General features: G+C 44.0%; 1 protein-coding gene across 6 annotated transcripts in view; it reads right to left on the reverse strand.

Annotated features, from left to right (window-relative positions):
* The window catches only part of SLC36A4 (solute carrier family 36 member 4), a 32,686-nt gene that overhangs the window by 3,704 nt on the left and 11,532 nt on the right, over positions 1-17,450 (reverse strand). For 3 of the 6 annotated variants that reach the window (XM_007534025.3, XM_060179647.1, XM_060179649.1), the window contains 5 exons: positions 15,948-16,032; positions 9,696-9,923; positions 7,201-7,299; positions 5,522-5,691; positions 911-1,080 (listed from right to left, as the gene is read on the reverse strand). In XM_007534025.3, coding sequence (XP_007534087.1) covers positions 911-1,080; positions 5,522-5,691; positions 7,201-7,299; positions 9,696-9,923; positions 15,948-16,032 — 752 coding nt within the window. Of the gene's footprint in view, positions 1-910; positions 1,081-3,666; positions 4,689-5,521; positions 5,692-7,200; positions 7,300-9,695; positions 9,924-15,947; positions 16,033-17,450 lie in introns of those variants that run through there. The other 3 variants (XR_009546703.1, XM_060179648.1, XM_060179650.1) reach the window with 3 other exon arrangements.

Below are 17,450 nucleotides of genomic sequence, written 5' to 3' on the forward strand. Positions count from 1 at the left end.
TCACTCTATCAGGTGAGCCACCTGCCCACCCACCCCCATAGTATTTTTAAACCCCACGAATAAATCTTTATTTTGGTGTTGAGGAAGGAGAGCTCACAGATGGTTTGCAGCTGTACAGTAACCAGCATGTAGGCAGGAGACCGGAGTCTCACCCCACCCCACCCCACCCCAGCTGCATGACTCCAAAGCTCACACTTCCACTGTGCCAGACTCAAGCTGCCTCTCCCTGAGTCTCCAGTCATGATGCCACCTTGTGGGGACCTTGTATACTGAAACCCTGCAAGAGACTATGGACACCAGTCAGACAAGAAGAGGGCCACTAAAAAACTGGAACATCACAACAAAATAAAGCAAAAACCTCTCCTCTGGGTAATAATGGAGAGCTGAAGTGTTAATATACAAATGTTAGCAGAAATGTAAGATTGGAGGGAAACTAGAATCATGTGAAATGCTTATCAATAATATGAGAGGAGATCTGGGAGGTAGCTCCATGGTAGAGCATACAGCTTGTAGGCATAAGGCCCTAGACTCCATCCCTGGCACATGCTAGAATAATGTTCTAGTTCTCTCATGAAGCTTCCCTCTGCAGGTGGAGACCAGGGGCTTGAACCCAGGTTCTTGCACACTATAGTATGTGCACTTAACCAGTATGTGTCTCTCACCAAGACACTCTTAAAAGAATAAAAAATACATATGAGGGTCCCTCAGGCATCTGATTCAGATTTAAGTATCAGAAGAATCTGATTCTTTTCTATGTGGTAAGGTCTGATGAAGTTACACAATAACAAAGCTTTAAATCAAAATGTGCCAGGCAAGTGAATAAAATTTTTAATTTTGAAAAATTACTTTTAAGTAGCTTCACTATGATAAACTGAATAAAATGATGACATAAATATGAAGTGGTACTTACAAGTTATACTAACCAAGATGGCCCTTATTGCAAATTCACAGATTTGCTTCCATTTAGCATGGAATTTGGCTGTGATCACAGGGATAATGATCTCTGCTGGAACATAGAACTGAATTGAATATGTCACAAAAATGCCAAACGAATATAGAATTTTCACTGATTGATATAACCTGTTAAGAAATTTCAGAATTTAGTCAATTTGTTTTTCAGCTTTAGTGAGGCATAACTGAGAAGTGAAATTGCAATATACTTAAAAAGTACAGTGTGACGGTTCCACATATGTTTACACCAGGAAAAATAAATCCTACAACTCATGTCTCCACCTTGCTTAGGGAGAACACTGGTTCTTCTCCCTCACGTAGATTTATATCTGTTGCCACCGTGTTGTATTTACTTACTTTGCACCTGAGAGTATGTGCCCCGTCAGCAGCCCTTCTGCAGTACCCCACCTCCAGTCCTGGCTGTCAGCTGTCTACTCTCTACCTACATGCCCTGGACTTCTTTTAATCATGCGCTTAAAATCCTGTGTAGAAATGATACCATGCAATATCTGTCTTTTTTTTTTTTAATTGGATAGAGACAGAGAAAAATTGAGAGGGATGGTGGAGATAGGGAGAAGAGACACCTGCATATCTGCTCCACTGCTCATGAAGCTTCCCCCCTGCAGGTGGGGACTAGGGGCTTGAACCCAGGTCCTTGCACACTGTAGTATGTGTGTTTAACCAGGTGTGCCACCACTTGGCCCCCCAGTATCTATTTCTTTATACTTGGTTTATTTCACTTAATGCACTCCAGATTCATCCATGTTGTGTTAATATGAAACTGGCTTTTTTTTTTTCATTTTGACTTTTCAGTGCCAAAGTGGACAAAGAAATCCAGTGTGGGGACTGGGCAATAGTACACCAGGGAGAGTGCACACATCACTGTGCACAGGGACCCTAGTTCAAGACCCAGGCCCCAGTCTACAGGGGAAGCTTCACAAATAGTAGAACAGTGCTTCAGGTTTCTCCCCACCCTCATCCCCCCATTTCTCTGTCTCTATCAGAAAGAAAAAATAAAGATCACCAGGAGCAGTGGAGTTGCCATGCAGGTACCAAGCCCCAGCAGTAACTGGTGGCAAAAAAATAAATAGAAAATAAAAATAAACCCAGTGCAAGCTCAGGCCAGAATCTTACTTATCAAATATCTGCTTTTTGTTTTAAAATACCAGTTTATGTCTGATGAATTTCTAGATGACAAATGGACATAAGACACATGATGCAAACGTTTAGGATGTAGGGCAGGGGAGATTGCATTTTAGAACTAAGTCTGTGTTCAGAAGTTTAGGCTGAGCCCTGTGAGGAACCAAAGTTGTCTCCCCTTTCCTTGGAGACACTGAACATGCTGCACGTCTGTGACAGCTCAGTGATGTGTACTAGAGAAACTGCCTGATGAACCCTGACTCACAGTGCTCCTTGCTTGCAGAGCCTGGTGGGTGTGTCCCTAGATGCTGAAGTGTCATCATCCCTGCACCCAAAGAAAGGGCCTAGCAGTGTGCAGTATGCAGTCTCTCAATTAGAGAGGTGTTCTATCTCTGTTGCAGTCACACTAGTAAAAGGAATGGCACTGTCAGGCTAGTGGGTGGTGGTCATGGTGGTCTTCTGTCCAGGTCAGCCATCTCTGTGATGCTCCGTACACTGAAACAGCACCGCAGTGTGTGGTGTTACAGCTATCTAGATTTTCACACAGCAGCATGTCTTGTGAAGACTTCAGTAGGCTGCTATCTGCCTGGCAAAATAGCTGTTTAAAAGTTGATAGTGACACAAAGAAAGTGGAGAATTGTGGGACTGAGAAGAACATTATAGAACCCACTTCTTGTGGTCCGGGAGGTGTCGCAGTGATAAAGCTTTGGACTCTCAATCATGATGTCCCAAGTTCAATCCCCGGCAGCACATGTGCCAGAGTGATGTCTGGTTCTTTCTCTCTCCTCCTATCTTTCTCATAAATAAATAAAATCTTAAAAAAAAAAAAAGAAGAAGAAGAAGAAGAACCCACTTCTTTGGGTTGCATTAAATTTATTAAATTGTGTTGTATTTTATTTAATTCTGTATTTCACAGTGACCAGAAGGCCCTATTGCTCATGCGTTCTCTCTGAGACAGCCAGAGAAGAGACTCTTGGCCTGAGGCTTTCGTGGGGCAGAGTCCCTGCAGAAAGCACCTGCTCAGTGAGTCAAGCCCACCCTGGTCCACACAGGGAAGGTGCTGCTCTCGCAGGGAAAGTGCACTGGCTTTAAGAGGGCAGAGAATACTCCACTTGTGTTAAAGAGAATCAGCCTCAAGGCTTATTCCTGATGTCTTCAGGTGGGGAGAATTAAAGACTATAATGAGTTTTCTACGCTCCGTGCAAGAGGGAACTCAGGGTGGCTGTTCAGCTTTGACAGAAGCTGCCAACAGCTCACCTCCCCCGCTGGTTTTTCACAACCTTTAAGCTACCCATATCTCTAAATTAAGGTTAAGTACTGATTTTTTCTTTTTTAACTAATGTGGGGGAAGAATAGAGGATGTCAGTGCAAATCATAAAGTTCATTAAAAGTGCCACTGCTCTCTCTCTAGGTACTGATGGCAAAGTAGCCACAAAGGGAAGTATCAGCACTTCATTAAGATACTAGATTTCCTTGCTGCCAGTATCACAGATTTGGGTTTCAAACAAAGATATGTTATCTTTGAAGTATTGTTATTTGTCCTGTTGACAGCAGTACTTTTCTAAGAATTACCTATGCATTTTTAAGAACTTCTAAGAATTACCCATTTTGGACACTAATGTTAAAGTAAGTGATATTTAGCTAGTACCCGTCACTTGGCAGTAAGGAGTTTCTAAAGACCTTGTAATTTACACTATGGCCTATCTAAAAAATTACTTTATGTTCTTTATATCCTCAAAGCAAATTCCTGTGACTTTTTTTTTGGGGGGGGCAAAGATATAGCTCAGTGGGTAGAGCACATAGCTTGTGTGTTTGAGACCTAGAGTTCAATCCCCAGCAATGTACTCCTCCTCCCCCCCACCCCCACTTCATTTGCCCTCATAACCCCTTCATGTTCCTTTAAAAATATTGAGGGTTGGGCAGAGGTAGAGAGCATAATGGTTATGCAATGAAACTCTCATGCTTAAGGCTCCAAAGTCCTGGGTTCAGTCCCCTGCACCACCCTAAGCTAGAGCTGAGCAGTGCTCTGGAATATATATGGAGAGAGGGAGAGGGAGAGAGAGGGAGGCTTAGCTGTTAGGACGAAGTCTTTTTGGACTACAGTCCTTACCAAGATCTCACCTAATTCTAAGGAAAACAGAGACAACCTTGTGACCAGACTGAATGCTTTGACACACTAAACATTTGCAATATGCTCACCAGAACATGCATATAATGAGAAGTAAAGTGTATCTGTTCCCTGTGTCTCTAGCATCTAGACAGCATCTAGTACTTGACACACAGTAAACATCTACGAAATAAATGAATTCTGTAGATGCTCTTGTTTCTGACTTTAATATAATCAGTAACAGTCATTCTGAGGAAGAAAGACAGGCACTTTGGGCCAGAGTGCCCAGTTATAGAAACTTTGTATTGGAGGATGATTATTAAGTTGTGAGGGAGTGGACAGAGTGGAGAGTCCAAAATGTATAAATCTTCTTCTGGGTCTTTAAATTCTCTATTTATTGTGCCTTTTGAGTCCATTCTTGCCTACCCACTTCCAAACTCTGTTACTAGCCCGATGCCGCACTCCACTGCCCTCTTCTAGGGCCTCCTTGCTGCAAGGACAAGGCGGTTCTGTAAATTACAGTGAGGCACAGTAACTGGGGTCAAAACCTGAGGCTACTGGTTTGAAAACAGTCTGTAGAAAGATGAAGAAGTTGGTCCTGTCAATCCCAGTGGAAAGGCACACATTTTATGGCTTTGAGAATTTATATTTATAGGCTTTTGAATCCAGGACTGAGGGGTGTGCTGTTTTCTCAAGGCTATCTTGTTTGCCCTGGTGCTTTTCACTTCAAGTGCATAGTTTCCAGGGGATGAAACTCTAGGCTAAACATGGTGAGTGTTATGCAGAGAGCAATAGTTTCCATGTAACATGGTGACTATAAAAGAACACTCATCTTGAATTGTTCTGCTGCTGTCTAGATTTTCGTTGTTTCTTAGGATACTTGTTCTAGGGATTCCTCTAAATGAAAGCTGGGATGAAGGAGGAGGTGGGAAGGGTAAGAACAGGGGCAGAACTGATTAGAGCACTGGGGGTAGGGGCGCGACAGCACAGCCCCTTGAGTCCTGGTTGTGAGTCCCTAAGCACCCCTGCTCATTCCTGCCCTCTTCTGTACAAAGTCAGAACTCTGGCACAAAACATGTTAACCTGAGAGGCCTCACACTCATTCTTGGCCCTTCTCCTCTAAGATTTTCTTTAAATACTTTTGTAAGCAAAAGTAGGAAAGAATTAATTCCACAAATAGATCATAATAAGAAATTCAAAAGTTTAAATCATGTATCAGAGAATATACTTTTATCACCAGACATTCAAAGCCATCAAATATATACACAGCATCAAAGGGATCAATAAAATAGACATTGTAGGATTAAAGTCATATCTACCTACCATACGTCTTGGGGAAGATTTAAGGTTATGCTGCCTTTGATTTCATCCTGGAAACACATATATCCTAAGGTAGCTAATGTGACATACAGAATTGTCACGATCCCCATGCCAATATTCAGTGCTTGTGGGAAGCGCTTTGACTCCTTCATTTGATTTTCCAGTGGGAGGACCTAAGAAGAGAAAGCAAGCAATGAAAACAGCCTAGGGTCCTGGCTCAGCTATACAGATCAGTCTTTCTATACATCTATTTGCAAAGCTTTTTCCTTTGAGTTTTAATATATATATTACTTACCTACGTGCTATCTTTAAAATTCTTTTTAAAGCATCGATTTTTAAAATTTATTTTATTTGATAGGACAGAGAAATTGAGAGAAAAGAGGTAGATAGGAAGAGACAGACACCTGCAGCACAAGAGACCCTTCACTAGGTGTGCCACCGCTGGGCCCTCCATACCCCTCCACACTTTTAAATTCATAAGAGGACCTGGAATTCACCTCTTTGCAGACAGCCCTGTTTTTGAGGGTTGGTTCTGTAACTGTCTCAGCCAGACTGGGCGCAGTGGGTGAGTGCAGTACCAGCATGCATAAGGTCTTGAGTTCCATTGCCAGCACAGCACATCCCTGCACCCTCCCCTTGATTGTTCTTGCACAGTTCTGAAGAGTACTGCTCGGGTGTTCTGCTTAATGTAGGGTTGTGTGGACGAGGATAAGAGGTGTTAGAGCACAGCAGAATGAAGCACAACTCATTCCCATGCCAGCAGTGTGCACCATCAGCTGCTCTAGAGTCATCTGCAGTCTCCTTGCTTAAGTCATATCAGCCATTTTTCCAAAGAACTTGGGCTCTTGTGTTGTAGAATGGTATTTAGAAAGCAAAATAGGACACTGGGTACACCTGTAATCCACTGGGGCATCACTGCTTGTGGAGTCTCTTAATTGACAGAAATATGTACTGACCCGTGTCTGTTATTGTCCGCATACCTATCCATCTTGATCTCATCTATCAGTTTACTGAGATTAACAAGTTATTTCACTATTAAAAATTATTTAAAGGAAAAGATCTTATTAAAAGATAACACCTTTCAGGCAGACCCTTGGAGTTCTGAGCCACATAGTCAAAGACACAAAGTGGTAATAATAGCAAGAATTACTGAAGATAACAAGTGTTCAGGGACACAGGAAAGAAGACTTGACATGCTGAGTGAGGAAGTGAAGGAGAGCATGCCAAGAAGTGCCCCACTGCTTCAAGTATGAGTGATGAAAGTAACACTAGAACGAAACAGGGAAACAAGAAAGTGAAGCTAGTTATGGATAAGAAAGGATATGCCAGCCTTTAAAATGCTTAGTTTAAGATATCTGGGCAACAATACTTATGTAGAAATGCCTGGCAGTTAACTGGAGCTTTTCCAAAGCTGTGATAGTGATAACTAGAGCTGGAAAAAACTTGAGATTTCTCTAAAAGAGAATTTAGAAAGTGCAGAACTCAGGTAGATGGAATAAAATTGCTTTCAGCTCTGTTTTGTCTGTGGTCCATATAAAGAGTTGTTTATAAATAGTTTTTCTCCAATACTAAGCCAAAGAATGTGAAACGTAAGCTTTCCATAGGTCTACAGATTCTAGGCTTTAAATAAGCAACCGGCATCCTGCAACAACTTTCAATAGTAATAAAGACTAAATCCTTACCACTCCTATGCCTTCAAAAGCAAATACAGCGGTACCAAAAAAGAGTGGATATTTCTTCCAACCAGCCACTATTGGGAGGTTGTGGGGGTCTGGCATATTCTGAAGAAAGAGGAAAAGAAGATAAGTTACAGCTCCGTTCACTGTAATGAATTTAAAAGGAAAGAGGAGTAACATACACATAACGGCAAATGTCTGCTATAAAAGAGAGTAATACAAAAACACCCAGTTGTATAAAAACAGCAAAGTAGTTATTTCAGTGAACTCTTTCAACTCAGGTTAAGTATAGCCAAGCTGTTAGGATTCGCTGCCCAGAGCGACTGCTCCTCACAACCACATAGCATCTGAGCTCACGGCTCTTGGTTACCTGTTGCCATCTGCAAGTCCCGAGTCATTCAGTGTGGATGGCTCCTACCACAACGGGAAACAGAAAAGCACTCTCAGGGTCTGCACCGAGAGCCAGCTGGGCAGGCAGCAGCCACTGCTGATGGTGTGGGAGACCCACTCCACTCCACTCCAATCCACCTTTGCTGCTGTCAGCTCTCTGGCAGCTGGTCCTGAGTCTGCTGCCCCCTCAGCACCATGCTGCTCCCTAGCACAGGCCCCACCCCCGTCAGCATCACACTCGATCTGGCTCAGTCTTCGTCCTGTGCTCTCTCCAGAAATGCACAAATACATGATTTTGCCCCACACTAGCCACTTCTCCTTGCTACTTAAGTCTGGGCCTTACCCCCTCACATTTCTGCTCTCACTGACTGGAAGTGGGGCTCAAGGCCAAAAGGTGATCAAAGACGCTGGCGTGTGAAGGCACACAGACACCCTGGGAAGTGGAGAGGTCCAGAAGAAAAGCGGAGAGCTGCGACAGAGTGGCAGTGTGTGACAGAAAACATAGCTAGATCAGATCACTGGTGGCACGGGCCTGCTGATCAAGCCCACCCGGCTCCCTCTACCCAGGGAACCTCCTTCTCAGCTCCACCAACTCTTACATGTTCAGCCATGAGGTCATGAATGACTTGAGACCTCCCACCCTTACTGGCAATTAAAGACATCTACAGATTTTAGAAATCAGCAAGGGGAATGATCAAGTGGTAGCTCACCAGTAGAGTACACATATTTTCATGTGTGAGGGCCTGGGTGCAAACCCCCAGGCCCTGCTTGCAAGAGTCAAGCTTCATGAGTGATGAAGCAGGACTGCCATTATCTCCACCACCCCCCTTTTCCCTTCTTCCCTCTCCTGTATCTCAACCTCTATTTTAAAAATGGCCACCAGGCTTGGTGGAGATGAGGGACCAAGCTCCAGTGATAACCCTGGTGGCAAAAGGAAAGAAAAAAAAAAAAAAATGAAACAGTTTGCAGTGAATCACTAGTAGAGATGTTATAACAATTATAATAGGCTGCAATATACAAGACTGGATCATAAAGAGTAGAGTAGGGATTTGTGGCCTATTCCAAGTCATTGACCCCTTAGAGAAAGATGGACAGCTGTTCACAGAAAATGTTTACACACAGAGAGAAAAGCTAAACATTAATACACATGTAATGGTGGCACACACCAACACATGTGGCCCTAAATGCATACATACACAATGCTAAATACCAACACACGTGGCTCTAAATGCAGGTGTATACACAGAACACTAAACACAGATGCAGGCAGTGTTGAACACGCATGTCCACACATAAGCACTAGACTGACTTATAGATCCCCTGGAGCCCATCAACAATTTTTTTCCCATCAGGGCTAATCCTGGGACTCCATGCCTGCATAACACCACCACTCCTGGTGACCATTTTTCCCCTTCACTTTCTTTTTGATAGAGGGTAGCAGAGGGAGGAAAAGACAGAGGAGAGAAACCTGCAGCACTGTTCCACTGCTTAGGAGGCTTTCCCCCTGCAGGTGGGGCCCACGGACTTGAGCCCAAGTCCTGGTATGCTCTACTGGATGCACCATCACTCAGCCCCAACAGGTTCTTTTAAAGGAGCTAGGTTAAAAATCCCAAGACTATGGATAGCAAAGTCCATTTAGATTGCTGTGTGTTTGAAATAAAGAGATTGCAGAATAGTTTAATAGCAGTGGAGTGGAGTGCTACCAGAAAACACAGATCCAGAAGTGAACAGGAATTCTAAAATCACTTCTATACTCCCATCTTGTCACTGGTTCAAATCTTAGACATATCACTCATGAAGACTTTGTCCCATGCTATAGCGCCACCCTAAACCAAAACTCCAAAAGTGTGTATATCGCTATTACCTGAAGCAGTGCCAAAAAGCCCAGAAGAATCCTTACTGAGATTCACAGCTGGGCCTGAATGCAAAGCCTGTGCATTCAATCTCTGTCACACACTAGGCAAACCACCCCCACCACCCACCCGAGGAACCCAAGGTTGCTGGTTACGTCCCAGATGCCACTAAGAAGAGATCTTTTTAAGTCCTAACTTTGGCCTCCACAGTAAGCAGAGCATTTACTGAAGATGGCATTCAGCAAAGTGTGTCCTTACTCGAATGACAAACTGATAGATGATGACGAGGCTTATGGCCATGGAGACATTGGCGAGGAACGACAGCACAAACAGGCTCTTCAGCTCTCGGATGAAGACCAAAAGAATGATAAACGGGAGGAAGCACAGCATGTAGATTCTGAGGTCAACGCTTCTCCTCTCACACAGGTGTGACGAGTCAGTAGCATTCAGGACAAGCACTTTACTCTCCAGGAGTCCCTCGTGCACCTACATAGGATTAGCAGAAGGAGGGAGGAGGAAATCCGCCATTAACAGTCAAAAAGCTCATAAAGGAAATCGTGGTGCATAGACTCTGGAGCATTTCTTTGCAGTAAAATATGTACATTTTAAGAGGATTTAGCTTCCAAAAAAAATGCATGGAGGTCAAATTACATGTGAATAAAGTAAGCTAATAGTCTTTAAAAGATAAACTTTTTTGGCTTTGTTTGTTTGTTACCACTGGGGCTTCAACCCCTTTTTCAGATATAGAGAGAAAAACACTGAAGTGTTTCACAGTACTGAAGCTTCCCTCGGTGCAGAGTGGACCAGGCACACACACTGAGGTTGTACCTATGAAAAAGCACTATCGGGTTAAGCGCACGTGGCACAAAGCGCAAGGACCGGCGTAAAGATCCCAGTTCGAGCCCCCGGCTCCCCAGCTGCAGGGGATTCGCTTTACAGGCAGTGAAGCAGGTCTGCAGGTGTCTTTCTCTCCCCCTCTCTGTCTTCCCCTCCTCTCTCCATTTCTCTCTGTCCTATCCAACAACAGCAACAACAACAACAATAATAATAATAACCACAACAATGATTTAAAAAAAAAAAAAGGACAACAAAAGGGGAAAAATAGTCTCCAGGAGCAGTGGATTCATGGTACAGGCACTGAGCCCTGGGAATAACCCTGGAGGCAAAAAAAAAAAAAAAAAAAAAGATAAAGAAAGAAAGAAAGAGCACTACTAAGTGAGCTTTGTTGTCAGCCCTGCAAGATGACTTCTTTGACTAGACCATAAGGAGGAAGTCATGAGGGTGGAGCTACTCATTTACTGTGAAGCCTTGTGATGATGCCAGAGGGCTCAGCACACTTTTGAGATCATCAGAAATGAGAGCCTTTGGGTATTTTACCACAACTCACTCTCTTCAAAGTCTGAAATAAAGTGAGTCTCAAATATCAAGTGGTATTCTAGGACTCAGCCAGGCCTAGAACTCTAGACTCTAACTGTGGCAGCTCACCAGTGCACCTGAAATGGGCCCTGCCCAGGTAGCCACATGGCTCCACCTTGACAGTTCTCTCCATCCAGTTGTCAGTAAGAGGCCAACAAGCCAGAAGCTTCAAAGGAAAGTCTGAGGTGCTAGCTCAGTGTTCCTGTCACCTGTAATCACAGCAAAGCAGTGCTGACTGCCATGATAAATGCACACAAATAATGCAGAGGATAGATACACTTGTTCTCTAGGCAGTTTGTTTGTTGCGCATTGAACCAGCAACCTCACTAACCTTGTGCCTCTTCAGAAACTCACAGCTCACATTTATCATCTACCTTTATACTTTGTTTTCTATCATTTATTGGCTTTTAAGGCCATAATTGTCAATTCAGTACTCTTAGTAACCAGATTATTCAGTCAGCTACCAGTGCCTCCAAGAAGACTCTAGAGAGTTAGATGAATAATGACAGTGATGCTGGCAGTGATGCATAACCAATATTGAAGGACTGTTTGACTTGTTAGGTTTTTGAGAATTTGAAGTGATGCTTTCTCAAATCTCTCACCATAATTTAGCATTCTTTGGCAGAAAGGTGCTCAGGACTGAAAAATAAAGTGGAGGTGTAGGCAGGCACCTGAGTGCCGCTGCCCTCCCACAGCAGACACTGTCTAGCCAGAGACCGCCTGCAACCTCACACGCTTCTCAGCATTCACAGCTCTGGGATAGATACTAAATCCACTTGTCTCCATTCAGAACTCAAGTTCATTAAAACTTTGTTATCGGGATCGGGCGGTAGCGCAGCTGGTTAAGCACAAGTGGCACAAGGCGCAAGGACCGGCTTAAGGATCCCGGTCCAAGTTCCCGGCTCCCCAGCTGCAGGGGAGTCGCTTCACAGGAGGTGAAGCAAGTCTGCAGGTTTCTGTCTTTCTCTCCCCCCCTCTGTCTTCCCCTCCTCTCTTCATTTCTCTCTATCCTATCCAACAACAAACGACATCAACAACAACAATAATAGCCACAACAAGGCTCCAATAACAAGGGCAACAAAGGGGGGGGAATGGCCTCCAGGAGCAGTGGATTCACTGAGCCCCAGCAATAACCCTGGAAGCAAAAAAAAAAAAACAAACAAAAAACACTTTGCTATCATTCCCACTTTACAAATGAGGTGGATTGATGTTTTGGTAGTTGCATAATGACTACAGCCCCAGAGGCAGGATCTGTCCACATGCAAACGTGGAGCTGCACCAGCCCCGCTGTGCTCTACCGTACACGTCCAGAGGTTGACACACACCTTTGAGTGCTGAGCCCCAGGACAGTGCGTGACAGGTAAGACGCGATTTTATCATCACGTACAAACAAGGGAACTGAGGCTTGAGTGGGGAACCCTGCCCTGTGCTGGAGATGAAACAGAGAGGGGTTTGGGTTTGGATCCTGTGACTCTGACATCCAGTCTGTGATACCACTGCAGCCCTTGTCCCCTTGTGTCACTGTATATCACCTAGCTCTTCACACCGTGTCTGCTGTTGTACGTGAAATCCTCTAGAGTAACTTCAGAGGAAGAGCAGCTGGAAATGAAGAGGCCTAGAGCCAGTGGGAGCCCTGGTGTCTGTTCCTTGTCTTGGGGGTAGGGGGTGTGACTTTATGGAACTGAGGCCTGCCACAGAGCAGGAGGACCATGTGTGCACATGGCAGTTCTGCTGTGGAGACATGGGCAGCATGAATCTAGAAGGCAGCCCTGTGGGTGGGACTCAGACTGACAGCTCTCTGTGACCCCAAAGACTTTCGTCTCTCTCCCGCAGACTCCTCCTTCCCTCCCAGAGACACTTCTGTCTGGTCTTCTCAGTGCTGAGAAGCTAAAGCCTCCATCTGACTTTGGAAGCTCTAGTACCTGACATAGCGCCAGAGAGAGCTAGCAATCCAAAGCTTGTAGATGCTTACTCCACGAACTTTACATACTCTTTCTGCCATGTACACGCACCTCTTGGTTCAGAAAACATCCTTCCTGCACAGTGGTGGGCAGGCACAGGGGCTGGCATGGTGTCAGAGACCTGGGGTTCAGCCTGTCAGCGGATTTAGACATACTGCCTCCCAGTGTGTGTGCTTGGTCCTCTCATTTGGGAAGTGAGCACCATGCGGCAGGCAGAGAGGCTGTAAAGGTTACCTGAGTGTCACAGCTTCCAAACAGGTGTCGTCAGCATCGCTCATTGCAGCGGAGCTTTTTGGAGCTCTTAGGAGATGACAGAAGGATTAGCACTACTGTGACACCATCTAGAAAAGTGCCGTTCCCGCCCTAGTCTGTGCAGTGACCCACCAGCTCCTGAGCAGAAACGCCTCTCCGCTATGTCAGCAGCCCTAGAAGATGCAGCTGTACAGCTGCAAAGCCCAGAGTACACTCTCCATTATGAGCAGTGTGATAGGAGTCTGACGCCACTCTGAGTGGAAGTGGGCCCTGAGTGCTACCTGTTCTTCCCATCTCCTCCACCACCCTCATCTCTGTGTTCTCCTGGAGTCTACAGGGAAGGCAACGTTCAGACTATGGATTTATCTGCCACAAGTATGAGTTAAGTAGATGAGAACTCATTTGTTTACAAGGATTAAGAAAAGAGAAAAATACCTTCAGGGTGGGATATCAGATGAAAATAATAATAGGAAGCTGGAGGGGCCAATCAGTAGTGCACCCATTTGAGTACACACAGCACCACATGCAAGGACCCAGGTTTGAGCTCTCGCTCCCCTCCTGCAGTGTGAAAGCTTCACGGGTGTTGAAGCAGGTCTGCAGGTGTCTATCTTTCTTATCTCCTCCATCCCTTCTCAATGTCTCTCTTCCCTATCAAATAAAATAGAGGGGGGGAAAAAAAGGGTGGATGGCCTCCCAGAGTTGTGGATTCATATTGCAGATACCAAGCTCCAGCAAAAACTCTGGTGACAAAATAAATAAATAAACAAATAAATGAAGAAAGGAAGGAAGCTGGAAAGAAAACTTCCTAATTTGGGGGCTCTCAGATCTAGAGTTTCTACGAGCACCCTTTTGGTGAGAACTGTCAGCAGTCTAGCTCCGACACCATTGCTTTTATAGACACCAGGAGAAATAACTGTGGAAGTGAGACCAAGCTGAAACATGTGGGAGCTGACAGAGAAGAGCTGATAGAGAAAGTGGGAGGAAAGGGTGTTTGGACAAGGAAACATCATTAGGGGAATCAAACAGCAAGGCCAAACCCACTCAAAACGTATTGACCATCTGTTCAACAAAGCAGGTGTAGTACCAGGTACAAGTAAGGTGACAGGAACAGTAACAAGCCCTCCTTGTCTAGTTTATTTCCCTTCCATGGTGCCCTGTCATAGGCCAGACACTGTGATGCAGTCTCCAGAGGCAGGCATGACAGATGCAGGGCTCTTCCAAGGGGACTCACAGTTCAGTGGTGAAGCTAACTTCCCTAGCAAGGCTCTAGAAGCCAGGAAAAGATCAGCTAATTCTGCCCGGCAAGATATGAAAGGACAGCAAGGATGGCATTGAGGGAAGTTTCACAGGACAGGTGGAATTTAAACTTAAACTAGACCTTGAGCTTTTCCACACAAGCAGAAGACTTCTTCATGGTAAGAAAGGCCATGTCTGAATGTCTGTCCACAAGTTCTCACTGCTAACCTGCCATGAGCCTCTGAAGAGCACTTACTGATACCAGAACCTTCTGGCTCACACTCAGGGGCAGACTAGCCAGGAGTTAGAGCCCATGGCCCAAATCTGGCCTGCACCTCCCATTTTCACAAAACTGGGATACAGCCAACTGTTCTGTGCGTGTTCTTATGTGGTATTGTCTGGCAGAGCTGAGATAGAGACCATATGGTCTACAACACTGAAAATACTCATTATCTGGTCCCTCACAGAAAGAAAAAAAAAAAAAGACCTGGGTGAAAGTACCAAATGAAGCATATTTTGTATTTAGAAAAGTGAATCAGTATGTATACTTATGTATTCATGTAGGCTCTTTAGAAAACAGACACATAGTTTTGTGTTGCATATCTTCAAGTACTGTGTATTACTATATAGGTACAGTGCCTGTTATTCGCAGTGGACATGTCCATGGTTAATACATGCCATTGATTAAAATAATGATTAAAGAACAATGTAGGAAATGTAGGAAAAACTAAAGCAAATACCAGTTATGAAGGAAAATGTTTTGGGAGATTTCAACAGCAACTTTTTTTTATTTCTGTGTTTTACAAGACTGTCCAAACTTGTATCCAGTCTCCACTTGCTACAGCATACCCTCACACCTCACAGGGATGCAGAAGCCTGTGCATTACTGCACATGGCATCTTTTCAGACAGTGATAACCTGTGCTGGTTTTTGGTAAAGCCCAGGTTTTTGCTTCACTTTTTAGGTTTCTGGATAAAGCCTTATTTATTTCTATACAAAGTATCAATGCAAAGACTATCCCTCTTAACACATCTGTGTATCTGTTGTTAAGATATAAATTTCCTGTAGCTAAGAATGAATAACGAGGCTAAGGGATAGCTCACCCAGCACAGTACACACTTTATCGTGTATAGGTATCCAGGTTGAGTTCCAAGTCACTACAAGGGAGCACTGGCACCAGAAGCTTCATGAACAGTAAAGCAGTGCTGCATTCTCCCTTACCTCCCCCGTCCCCCCACTCTCTCTCTCCATCTTTCACCTTCCATATCTGTCCCTCTCTGTATCTACCTGAAATTGAAGATAAATCAAAAAACAGTCTGACAGGGTGGTGGAATTGCACAGGTACAAAGTCCCAGTAGAGAAGAAAAAAAAAAAAAAAGAGAGAGAGAGAAAGGGAAAGAAAAGAGAAGAGCGAGCACAGGAAATTATGCTGCCCCGCATGATCTGAAAGAACAAGCACTGCTGATATAATGCAAGAATAGTAAAATCAAAATCAGCAAAGTACATCTAGTAACAGGAAAATCTACAGAAGAACGCCATTCTGAAAGGAACAGTGTCATGTCAGCCACGACTTACTCAACAGCAAACGGCGCCATAGCTGAGGCACTGACAGACGAGGAGTTCAGAACTCGAGAACGGTACTTACTTGTTTGACATTTTCAGCTAAGAAGACAATATAGACACTACAGAATCCCAGTTGTGTTATCACCAGAAAAAAGTCAACCACACTCCTGAAAAGAGATAGCCATTAATATCACTGGGGGCTGCTGAGATGTCAACATATTTTCTCTTTTTAATTATTCAAAAACATTTCATAATATCATGTATGCTTTTTACTTTCTTAAAGTAAGAAATGGACTTGAAATAAGTATGTTCTACTAAGACCATGCACTTATAATCAGTATAAAAAAGATGTTCTGCTCTGTTAAGCGGCCAGAATTTTTCTGTTACTTATGAAATTCAGCAGTTTAAAGGCATCTGCTTACAAAATGAGTGCATGAATACTTTTCACCTTTTAGACTAAGTCCATCTCTCCCACTTCTCAAGACACTTTTCAGACCAGCCAGAGTATCTCCCCTCCCCCAGCCTCATGTCACTTGCAAATAAGATGAACATGTTGTGGACAGCATCTGTAGCTGCATCCCAGTCTCCCCCCACAGACCTTACCAATAGCTTTTCTCTGTTCTGCTATTTTAAAGAGAAACCAGAACATCCTGGTTTCACCAACAGTGAGCAGAAGTGGAGACAGGCTAGCACTTGAGATGTTAATCAAGTTAGCGTTATTTGAACATGGTGGCCCATCGGTTGACAAGTGTGTCTGTGTTTACTAGCAGGTAGTTCACATGTCTCTGTCTTGGTGTAGGAATAGCAGCTTCTCTAGAATACACCTATGGAGTCATTACTGTCTCTTATACAGCCATCCACTACCTTCTACAGGGCTTCCCATCCCACCTGAAATGGCCTGTCCTCTCTTGCCATAATTGTTCTTCTCCATGGTTCTTGAGAGGTCTCGGTTGCAAGTAATCTTGGTACTATGGGGTGAATTCAAGGCTCTTCTTTCTGATGAATTACATTCAAGTACGTCCCTTAAGATCTCTTGATCGACGTTTGATTCTCGTTTCCAACAGTAATCATTCTAGCCATTTCTATCTGAAAAACCGTTCTTCTTGGTAGAAAAATAGGCAAAGCTGCCCTAGACTAGGGCAGAAGAAGAAAGAAGGTAGGGTTCTGAGGGTTCCACCATGGACACGGGCCTGTTCCTTCTGCTGTCTGTCACATCAGGGATTATGAGCAACTCCTAAATAAACCCAGTTGCCCAGAAGTCTGCAGAAAGGCCACATTCAACTGTCAACTCCTAACACTGTCTTTTAGTCCCCATGACACAGACCACTTGTACCATGATGAGCATTTTGTTGATTACTAAGACTGATTTTTCTAGCCCTAAATTCTTCTAATTTTGACTAGTAGTATCCAAAGACAGTTATATTTAAGTAAGATGATGCTAAAATAAGATAGAATCCTCAGATGTCTCTGACCTATAGCTAAAATAATGGAAGAAAATTTGACCCAGGTCATAACAGTGAAAAATATTACAGTTGAGAGACTACTTCTGTTTTTCCCCCTACTTTACCATACTTCTATTTATGTA

This window comes from Erinaceus europaeus, chromosome 20, assembly GCF_950295315.1.
Source record: "Erinaceus europaeus chromosome 20, mEriEur2.1, whole genome shotgun sequence".
In the NCBI taxonomy this organism is placed as follows: Eukaryota; Metazoa; Chordata; class Mammalia; order Eulipotyphla; family Erinaceidae; genus Erinaceus; species Erinaceus europaeus.